The 10,590-nt window shown below is 35.1% G+C and overlaps 2 protein-coding genes across 4 annotated transcripts; both read right to left on the reverse strand.

The window, feature by feature from the left end:
• Positions 1-1,007: 1,007 nt before the first annotated feature.
• On the reverse strand, positions 1,008-5,330 carry LOC7467057 (trehalase). Of its 3 annotated transcripts, none has more exons than XM_052449989.1 (11): positions 4,509-5,322; positions 4,144-4,386; positions 3,625-3,740; positions 3,426-3,526; positions 3,207-3,316; positions 2,964-3,036; positions 2,709-2,876; positions 2,530-2,617; positions 1,752-1,851; positions 1,359-1,572; positions 1,008-1,273 (listed from the first exon to the last, which is right to left on the reverse strand). In XM_052449989.1, the coding sequence occupies exons 1-11, from the start codon at positions 5,087-5,089 to the stop codon at positions 1,190-1,192; spliced, it is 1,878 nt and encodes a 625-aa protein (XP_052305949.1). In that variant the 5' UTR covers positions 5,090-5,322; the 3' UTR covers positions 1,008-1,189. The 3 variants fall into 3 exon arrangements, with proteins under 3 accessions (XP_052305949.1, XP_024449717.1, XP_052305950.1); XM_024593949.2 differs by having other exon boundaries at positions 4,144-4,263; positions 4,509-5,319; XM_052449990.1 differs by lacking the exons at positions 1,008-1,273; positions 1,359-1,572; positions 1,752-1,851 and adding an exon at positions 1,863-2,431 and having other exon boundaries at positions 4,509-5,330.
• A 3,582-nt stretch (positions 5,331-8,912) lies between these two features.
• Positions 8,913-9,523, reverse strand: LOC7467058 (uncharacterized). Its single transcript, XM_002299410.4, has one exon. It carries the CDS (start codon positions 9,393-9,395, stop codon positions 9,129-9,131), a length of 267 nt encoding a protein of 88 aa, XP_002299446.1. The 5' UTR covers positions 9,396-9,523; the 3' UTR covers positions 8,913-9,128.
• Positions 9,524-10,590: the final 1,067 nt, after the last annotated feature.

A 10,590-nucleotide genomic window follows, 5' to 3' on the forward strand; every position in this document is an offset into this window, starting at 1 on the left:
GCATTGTGAGGATAAGGTCACATCTAATGGATACTTAGCCGTGATGAAACTAATTTCCTTCTTAATGTTGCTTTATTTACCTTATTACAAATATGTCAAACAATATCTCTCCAATATAATTGTCAGAAACCAATTAGTGTTCCAGTTGCTGGTGACATCAATATATTAGAAATTAATTACTTATATCAACACTAGTGTCACACTATATTTCTATCTTTCTGATGCCAAGGAAAACACTGGCTGTGCAAAATAATTAAATAAAAACCTTAAATTGAGTTACAGTAAGAAAAAAGAAATGAGGGAATCATCTCGACTCTCGAGGATGGATTCCATGTGTCCTAATGAAGCTCCAGCAGCCTGCAGGACGAGCAAACTTAGGGCATGGCCTGCAAGGACAGATCATAAGAAAAGCTGTTAGAACTTAGAACCTCTATACAGAAGAATTCAGACTGTGAGGATCATCTGTCCAGCAAGATGGCGGCCCGAACTCAGACTGACAACTGAGAACATGCACTGCTTTGTATAAGAACAAGAATTGTCAGAAGCAGACATTTCGAACTCCCTACAGAAGAATTTCTCCAAGCATGGTAAGTCTAATGTTCATTCTTTTCTCCATGTAATCTTTATGATTCCTTCTTGTTTCAGTTCATAAATTAATGGCATGCAGCTTTTGTATGCAAGCCCATGTAAGCACTCTATATGATGCTATGGAAGTTCATAAGCATGCTTTCAGATTGATGACCGTCTTCAAATTCTGATATGGATTACCCAAAAACTAAGCAAGGCCTTCGAATGCCTTTCCTCCACCCAGAACTGAGCATACAAGAGCGTGTGGAATTGGACTATTTCAGTCTCGATGCCCATTATAGGCTGATAAAGAGGGATATTCTTTGCCTTTTACAGGAAGTTGCATATGAAATTAAAAATTAAGCCTCGGACGTCAGAAGCACATTCTGATATAAATAGGCTTAAATGCATGGTGTACAAAAGGAAATGAGACTGATGAGTTCATTAATTCATTTTCTATTAAAAGATCACAGAAACAAGACTGATCGCGTTCAATAGGATCTATCAGCATGTGATCAAATTACAATATGGCATGCGTGAGGAAATAACGTGGAAAAAAATGCCTTGGATCGCAAAAATAAACTGTTGTATAAAAAATCCCTCTCTTCAGTTTCCAAGCCGATCAACAACCTATGCTCCGGTCTTCAGGCCATCCAAACTCCTCCAAAAATGCCAATGTAACTCCATTTGACCAACCAAAACCAGTCTGCATCACCAAAAAATCTTGAAATCAGTACAGATGTGTGTAAAATATGTATGCGACCACACTTACTTTTAGGTTTTATATCTACCTGGGGTATGTATTCTCCGCCACCTCCAAATTCTCCACATTTTTGCACATCGTATTTTTCATGTATTGCGCCTGTTTTCTTGTATCCAACGTAGTTGGTTTTGATCCACCTCACAGCTATGTCTTCTGCCAATGACCTTGCTTCTTTTAATCCAGAGCTCAGCAAACCTTCAACAATCATGTGTTGAAGTGGCGCCCAACCATTTGGAAAGTCCCTGTTTTTACAAATTCTATCAGTTTATACAAAATTCAGATAAAGGCAGTTTTCCATAGATCTTTAAAAGGTTGGCAGACACAAAATTATGCCATAAAGGTTTCCAGGATTAAGATACAGTAAGAACGATTTTTAAATTAAACGTTTCAGATAAAGGAAAAGGTAAAATAGATTACTAACCATTGTTGTCCTGAATTTATTAAAGAAGTGGCAATTCCAGCAACATGAATCAGGCCTGAACTTTGAAAACTCCCCATGACATTCTTCACCAAAGCAGCATCTTCACAATCGTGAAAATCAAGAGCATTTTCAGTATTCAACTTTCAAAAGAAGAGAATATAGCCTAATATATGTCCGTATGGAAAAAGTCATCTCATGAATCAAAGGCCAAGGTGATCTAAACCTTTGCTTTCTAATTCTCAAATGGAAGGCTATCTGCAGACCTTATAAAAATCTCAATAGTAACTTAAGATGTATGAAGTCATACTGGCTTGTATCTTTTCTTAACAGATAAAGCCAGCATACGGTGGGTCCAGATAGCATAGCATCTGATAAATTGGGGAAAGAGAACATCACTTGTTTTACAACATTTACACCTGCGGTCAATCCCTAGGGTCAATTCTGATGACCTTCTAATTATCTAGAATAATAAAACTATCTGATATGACTGCTAGCTTACTCTTAACTGTGCTGAATAACTTGTCCCACTTTCAGTTCTATACAGTTTTCTTTTTCAATTTGAATCAGGAGCTTTAGAGTACCTATAAGCTAGCAATTCAGCTATATGATAAGTAAACTTAACTTCTTAAGCACTAAGCTTCAGCTTTATGCACTTTGAATTAGAAAAGTAAATCCCTTATCTGCAAATTAGGGTGATTAAGATAAGTTTAATAATGATTCTCTCTATCATGCACATCATTTGTGAAATGCTCGAAAGGAGACATGGAGAGTCACTAACCTGAATGGAACAAATCTATCCACAAAGGAATAAAGTTCGAAGCATATACATTCTGATTTTGGTTACAAGCTTGCCATGTTTCAGATTCCTGAAAGTATGAAATCAACAAAAATCATGAAATAATCAGAGAAAAATATAATATCAGATATTGGCTTTTCAAACACATGCATGGAAAATACCTTGCATATAGTGCCATTAGTGAGCCTGTAATCAAACCACTGTCCCTTCTCGCCATTCCAGAAAACAGAATTGATTGCATTTTTTCTTGCTTCGGCAGCTTCCAAGAAACTCTCCATTGTGGCTTTGTTTCCGAGGACATTTGCCAAAAAGGCAATATCTAGTTCCATCTGAAATGATAGACACAATGATTGCTTTGATATTAAGTGAAAAAATTACTGACTTTAGATTTTCTCTATAAGGTATTCGAACCATACCTTGAGTATGTAAACATTTAAATCAACAGGTAAAATTGATGTCGTGGACAATGTAGTGAATTCTGACGTATTCCTGTAACAAGGCAAATAAATGATAGCAACTTAATATTCCAATTCTGCTAAAATTCAACGATTATAACATTCTCATCATTGATATTATGACTAAACTGGTAAAGAACTAAAGATTGAGGACATGAAATAATTTTTTCTTGTACAAGCAGATTTTTATAATGCAAACATTACCTCATCCATCTTGTACTAAAATCCCATCCGGATTCAGCAGCTGAAGCTATGTCGTGGTAAAACTGTTGTTTCTCAGAATTACTCAAGAACTTGGAAGCAGATTCCTTATCCTGTAAGAGAAAATAAGTAAACATATTACAAATCTTACGTGTCTCCAATTACCTATATGGAACAGAGTCAAATAATGCTTCAGTAACTTAGCCAGAGGCAAGAACATGCTTTTGTAGAAGATTCGGGCCTGGGTTTGTTCCACATTGCATAATACCGACTTAAGTTGTGGTTGCAGCCTTGAGCATCCTGGATGGTGACCTTATGTATCTCTACAACAAGAACAAGGTACTGTTTACAAAAGCTCAAGTAACAAAAAAGAAAAGAAACTAAACATAGAAGGAAAGCAAAAGGGCATATCACGCAGTACCAGAGTTCCAAAAGGCATGTTCTTTGAGCAATGCAGGAAGAGCCTTTCTAACCAATTCCACATCACAAGTTCTATTATATATCTCATAAACCATTGCACTCAGGAGGGGAGGTTGGCTGAAAACAGCAGACAAGATTATAGCTTAATTTCAAGCATAAAAGAAGTCAAATCGAAGCAGAACTCATTTCAAGCAAATCACAACTAGATTAAAAAAAAGGAAGAAGAAGAAGAAGGCACGGCCTTTGAGCTTGAAAGTCTCTAATTCATAATAAAAACAAAAAAAAATTAATGGGAATGAAACAGGACAATCAGTAATGGGAAAGAGATTAGTTCAGGGATGATAACCCAGTTCTTGTGCAATTTAAAAGGAGAAAAAAGAAGAAGCTGTAGATGATTCAATGAGAAAAAATTGGCAGGTAAATTATAAATATAGACAAGTACCTCAAACAATTCTTACACGAAGAAAGATGTAACAAGAATAGGAAAAGATAACTTGTCAGAAAAGGGAACAAGTATTACCTCCTATTGGTGTAATAGGCCCTTGAACCATTAAGAACATAGCCATACGTATCCACAAGGAAAATGAGATTTGTCACAATTGCTTTTGCAGTCTCATACATTTTACTTGACAGCAAGCCCCTGCATGATAAGCACTCTTCTATATTATTCTCACCATAATTTGATGCACCAAAGAGGAATACTCCTGAAAGACTTAACCAATGGGTCCCGTATGATATCGACCAATTAGAGGTTGATATAATTCTACCGCAATGCTAAACACACACGTAAGTAAAACCATCCAAAGATGCATAACAGACAGCAATAAGAAGTAAAGCAGAACAAAGAAAAGCGCCAAAAAAGGAAGTGCAGAAACATTAAATTACCTAATTACCCAATACGAGTCCCAATAATAAACCTCTATGAAACGTGAACCAGGCACAACCACTGCCTCAGGCAGGGGAAGTAAAGTATGCAATTCAGGCTGTTCACGAACCCCATCGGAGACTTTTCTACTCAAATTCTTCCATAAAGCATGAACCTCGAGAGCCCATGCCCTCACTTCTGGATTCTTTACTTTAGGCAAGAACCCTTCGGGTTCAGGAACAAAATCCACTGGATCATAGTACAGGAGATCATCCCCTGCATCATCAAAGTAGGTTGCAATAAACTCTTTCAAGGCTTTGACTGAAACAGTCCCGTTTTCACCACTTCTTGGTAGCCCATCAAAAGCTTTCTCTGTCTTCGAAAGATTGAGTTTTAATGACAAATCGACGTAAAGTTTTGCGTCAAAGTTCTTTTCTCCAAAAGTGTCGAGGGCAGTTTCTTGGACACGTTCAAGAAAGGTAACCAAGGGTGTTGTTGGTACTACTGTTACCCGGCATTTTATAGACAAACCTCTTGTTAGAGTCATTGTTGTTAGAAACAATAACGAGAAAAACACAGGATTAAGGATTTGTTGAGCCATGACAGAAAGACAGTGAAGGTGTCCATGGCGGTGGTGATTGCTCCTGTATATGTATGAAGAGGGAGGGAGGAATTTTCGAAGCAGCCGGCTATGGTTAAGAGTATTATTATTGTTCTTGGCTTCATATGGTTGTGATAAAACTTAGGGTTAAGGATGGGGTTAGATGCGAATTTTTAGTTTGGAATTTTGATTTGATGTTTTGTGGTTCATACTTTGTAGGAGGGTTTTGATACTATTCGCCCACACGGTTGAATACCAAGAAATTTTTACTCCCGTGGACCTTTTGGCTGCCACTTGTATCTATTTCATTCATCCATTCATTTATTTATTGAGTATATATACCTTTTCCAACTTCTATTTATTATTAAGTATATATGCTTTCTCCAGCTGTATTCGGACTTTTTTTTCTAAATTTAAGAGTTAATTTTTATATTTTCAATTTTAGTTTTAATTTCGGTATATTTAAAACCAAGTCTTTTTGTTATCTTCTTCAAGGTTCTTTCTGTATTTTATATATAAAAAAACTATTAAAATGATTTAAATACCCTAAACATCAATCTTTTTTAACCTAATTGATAATTCTTTATATATGAAATTAATTTTAATATCCTTTAACCTAACTAACAAATCTTAATTCTTTTTATATGGAATTGATTTTAAATTTTATAAATAAAATCTAATTTCATAATTAATTATCCATCTAGGAAGTATGGTTTTAAATTTTAAAAAAAGGATAAATTTTAAGGCTATTGGTTTTTCTTTGGAGACAAAGAAGAAAGGGTATTTAGGCTACTACAATTTCTTAAAATTAAAATAATAAAAATTGGATGAGACAATTAAGATAATAATATAAAATTTTAAACTTATTTGTTTCATTTTCAAAAATTAAAATTAATTTATATAAGAAAATAAAAACCATTGATTAGGTTAATCCTTTTCAAGAATTCTAAAAATCTCATTAACCACATGTTCAAAGCTGTAGATATTGGAACGAGATCGACACAAAAGAATGATGGCCTCCTTATTTTTCATTTTTTTAGGGTCTGAAGGAAAGAAATTGAAAACCCACGTGGAAGTCACGTGACTGAAGAAGGAAGGCTTTACCTTGAGCATATGTGCCAGACCTCCCCACAAAATCAGCAGAATAGTTCCCTTTCCCAGCAACATAGCTTTTTTTGCACCGCCAACAGTAGCGCATCAAATTTCTAAATCGTACTATGAAATCCCAGCAATATGATTGGCAGAGTCCACTAGCTATTTCGTACTATATTCCAAGAATTGTATTTGCCAACACTAGCGCATCAAAGCCTACTTCTTACATAGTTGGGTGTATTATTTTTAAGTTCCTAGGAGGTTGTTGGGGAGAGAATATGGTGTTTCCTTAAAGGACTCCATAATTGTAAATTACAATATGAAAGAGAGAAAAACTACGTGAAAGGTTCTGTTCTATACATGACTAGTGAAACAAACATTCATAATCAAAGATAGAGAGAGCTGCACAAGAACCCATATAAGCATTTTTCTTAATAACTTGTACCGAAACAAGGTTGCATAGCCAAATTGGATAGGTTGGTGCTTTGGAATTTGAATTTGACCATATAAATTCTCTAGACAAATAAATAACAAAGTACATTACACAGTAACTAACCGAAAAGTACTTTCGCAAGGGAAAAACTTTGTACCATGTCAAAATGACGAAGAAAGACCGGTCCTGAAATAGTCATGAGAAGGGAAAAAATTAAGGGTAAATTCACCTCCCCACCTCAGCCAAGGTAATTGTGATTCAGCTAGCTAAAAGCTTATATAACCGAAGTCTAGAGGGATATGTAATCCATTTGTCTTTTAGGGAATAAATCCTGGAATAGAACACTAATTTTGGGTGATGCAGGATACAACTGCCCTGAAAATCTGGATGTTGAACCAGGGAAGAGGACAGAAAAACAGCTAAGGCTGACTAGGGCCAGTAACTCAGTTTCGTGCTACTTCCACCCTTTATTTACTGACTTGAAAAAGAAAACTGAAATAAACTTCAGACAGTAACTCCTTCAAAAGATTCCTCTATGAAAGAAGCTCTACATAAAAAGAGACAAAGAAGGGCACAAGAGATTGTTCTGGTCTAAAGATCAAAGGGGACTCGTGTTCATGGAACTGTCTACTTCCCAGGGAAAGGAAGCTACTTCATCCACACAAAGGCAAACCAGAATTCAGGCAAAGAACAAGGCTTTGAAGGGGGCGAGGGCAAGGTTGTACATAATTTGCCGTTGTGTGGTCATGCTGCTTTGTTGGAAGGAGAGCAAAGATGAGTAATGCTGGTAAGTTGAACATTCACGAACTAGCATCCTGTTCAGATCAGCAAATGTATTTACTATTACTTTTCATCAGGCGAGACTAGGAACCTGGTGTAAATACAAGGTTGAGAGAAACAAAGATGTAAAATATCTGCTGCATAGATGCAATGAAATGTTGAATCAGGGCAATGCAATATGAATTCCTAGTAAAAAATCATATTTTGCCTCAATCCTCTACTGTTTTTCTTTCCTTCTTCAAATACATGTCTTCTTGAAAATTATGTCCGAGTATTTTCACTGGAGTAATGACAAGAAAATATGACGCAAACACACCTGTATACAGCGTATAGATATAACTTCCACATAGCACAACATCCAAACAGGAAGTTAAAGCGAATATGACAAAGAAAATATAGAGACAAGAGGCTGAATGAGAATGATAAATACTAGTCTGAACCCAATATTCTTCCAATGTTATTGAATGTCTCCGACCAGACCAAGGAGCCTGTGGGATATAATTAAGGATGCATTCAAAACCAACTCTCTCAGCAACAATTGCTCCATGGGTAGGGTAGTTCAGGCCTAGGAAAAAAGGTCAAACTACATAAGAAAAATCTTTCTTTCCTATAAAACTCATGAATATACTTGGAGCTAATTTAAACAAACTGAAAGCAATGACTCCGACAGTCAGCAGAGCTTACTTGCTAACCTATTGCATGATACTTAAGCAAGCGAGCAGAATTTAATGCCTTCAGCAAGCAACAAGAATTTAGTGTGTTGCCGTTATAGAATTACTGTTACATTGGCTCTGTCCTTGTTTTCAGAGTGGTCTGAGTTAAACTCCAAAAGTAGCAGCTTCAGAGGTAGGCCACAGTTCTATTTCATTATATATATATGAGGTAAGTAAGTTATCCAAACATTTCCAGGGCACCCAACCTTTTCTCACCACAGCAGAGACTGAAGCCTATAAATTCTAGTGTAAGCAAATAAGGAATCACATCAAGCCATACCAACAATGAAAGAAACATAACACATTGCATGGCATATTACAGTGCACAAGCTATACATGTTTCATCAAAATAGAGAGTGATCATGTTCTACTACAAACCAACGTGTTATTATTCAAGAACCTAACATGCTGCTGCCCCCCCTTGTTCAAGAACCACATGCTGCTGCGAGCTTATGTCCATGAAATTTACACACATTCTTTCAATTTTGCTCTCATGAGATTTCAAATCACTAATGATCTTCTATTATGATGTTCTTATTGTAGAATTCAGTTAAGTTTTGTCTATGAACATAATAATACGAACACCCAGACAGTAATGAAAGCACTGAGATAGCTCATACCTCTCAGCAAAAGCACTAACTTACCCACAGCATATCCATTTCTTCTACGCATCATCCTAGATGAAAACATATCAATTATTTTTCTCATGCCCGTCCTTGGGTCGACGAGAGCAGGAAGCATTTCCATAAAGTGTAAACAATTAACACAAAAACCCTACAAAATTTCAGTCAACAGAACAAACAAATAGAAAATAAAGTACACTCATTCAATTCACAGAAACAGAATGAATACAATAGTAATTAATCAATCACGTTATCACAATTTTGTGTTTTCATAAAACCCTAAAAAGAAAAGAAAGAACGGTCTCCAGCAATAAAAATCAATTCTTGATTTTTTTTCTTTTTCTTTTTCTTTTTCGTTTTCGTTTTCTTTTGTAACGCGATACTGGAGAAGATAACGATCAAACAGGTAGATTAGCAACGTCGTTGTGTTGGAGGTGCTGATTAGTAGAGAGAGCGAGAGGACGATCTTGTGCCTCATCGTCATCTTCATCAGGATCCATGGTGGCAACATTGACGCAAGAGAAGCGCTCGAGAGAAGAAAAGAAGGCGGAGATCACGGTGGCGCTGACCCAATTAGCTACATTATTCAAATTCTCCACCGATACAATGCTGCTGTTGGTGGTTGTGGTGATGGCGGTGTTGATGTTATCGTTGCTGTTCTCCATTGTCGATCGAAGGGATAGGAAATTGGGAGAGATTTTTTAACCCTAATTGAGAAATTGAGGAGCGCGGATTGGGCGGGGGTGGTAAAGGGTTGCTTTAATTTGGAATTTTGTGGGGGTATTTAATTAAGATATTAATCATTGATCTTATCCGTAATTACTGGGATAGGATGAGTTTTGGCCATAACAACGGATTTTTTTGAAATATACCTAAAAGTTTTGGGACAATACTGTAGATTGAAAATATTATTTGGAAAATTACAAAGTTTTAACCTATAGTGTTTGAAAAATCATTTTTGAATACAACCTTATTTAGAATAACAATCGCATTTCATAATATATTTTTGTATGCAATCACTGTTTTAAATAGTTGTTTAGTCATGTTTCAATACATGTTATTTTTACAAATTAATTAACCTAAACAAAAATCAATCTAAAATTTTATGAAGATTCAATGGTTAAAATATACAAGTCAAGATCTAATAGCTAAGAAAAAAAAAAAGATAATGTGATCTAGTAGTAAAAAGAAATTGAGAAAGATAAAAAAAAAAAAGTCACTAGGAAAATACTAAGACTTCATTTTTTACGTAATAGGTACTGTTAGAAAGATCTCGATGAAATAATTTTAATTACATCTTGAAAGAACATCAAATGAGATTGTAATTAACCCTAAATTAACCTCGAACAAAACCCCCCCAACAAGTTATAACCGTATCTTGTGGTCTTTTTAGGTGTATTTAGAATCGTCTCGTAAAGATCTTTCTAACAGTACTGGATGTGTCGAAAATGAAACTTCAGTGTGTCCTCGGTGACTTATTTTTTCTTGGTCATTGAATTTTGAATTTTATTTTTTGATTGTTGGATCTTCATAAAATTTTGAGTTAACTTTTTATAAATGTTAATTAAATAGAGAGAGACATAATTTTTAAAACAACTGTTATTTTCAATAGCAAATGTGTTCAAACTGTATTATCTCCCTAATACTTTTCTAACTTGTGTTACTTTTCCAAAACTTTTATCAAACTATGTTATAATTCTAAAATACACTATAACAACACAATAAATTCATGGCACACTGAAGATAGAATATTAAAAGAATTTAATGAAAAAGAAAAGGAAAATAATAATATTTACTTATTTTTTGAAATTATAAATTATTTTCATTAAAAAATAAAAAATGTTTAATTAAAAAATAAAA

The sequence above is a fragment of the Populus trichocarpa genome, chromosome 1 (genome assembly GCF_000002775.5).
Source record: "Populus trichocarpa isolate Nisqually-1 chromosome 1, P.trichocarpa_v4.1, whole genome shotgun sequence".
Lineage (NCBI taxonomy): Eukaryota > Viridiplantae > Streptophyta > Magnoliopsida > Malpighiales > Salicaceae > Populus > Populus trichocarpa.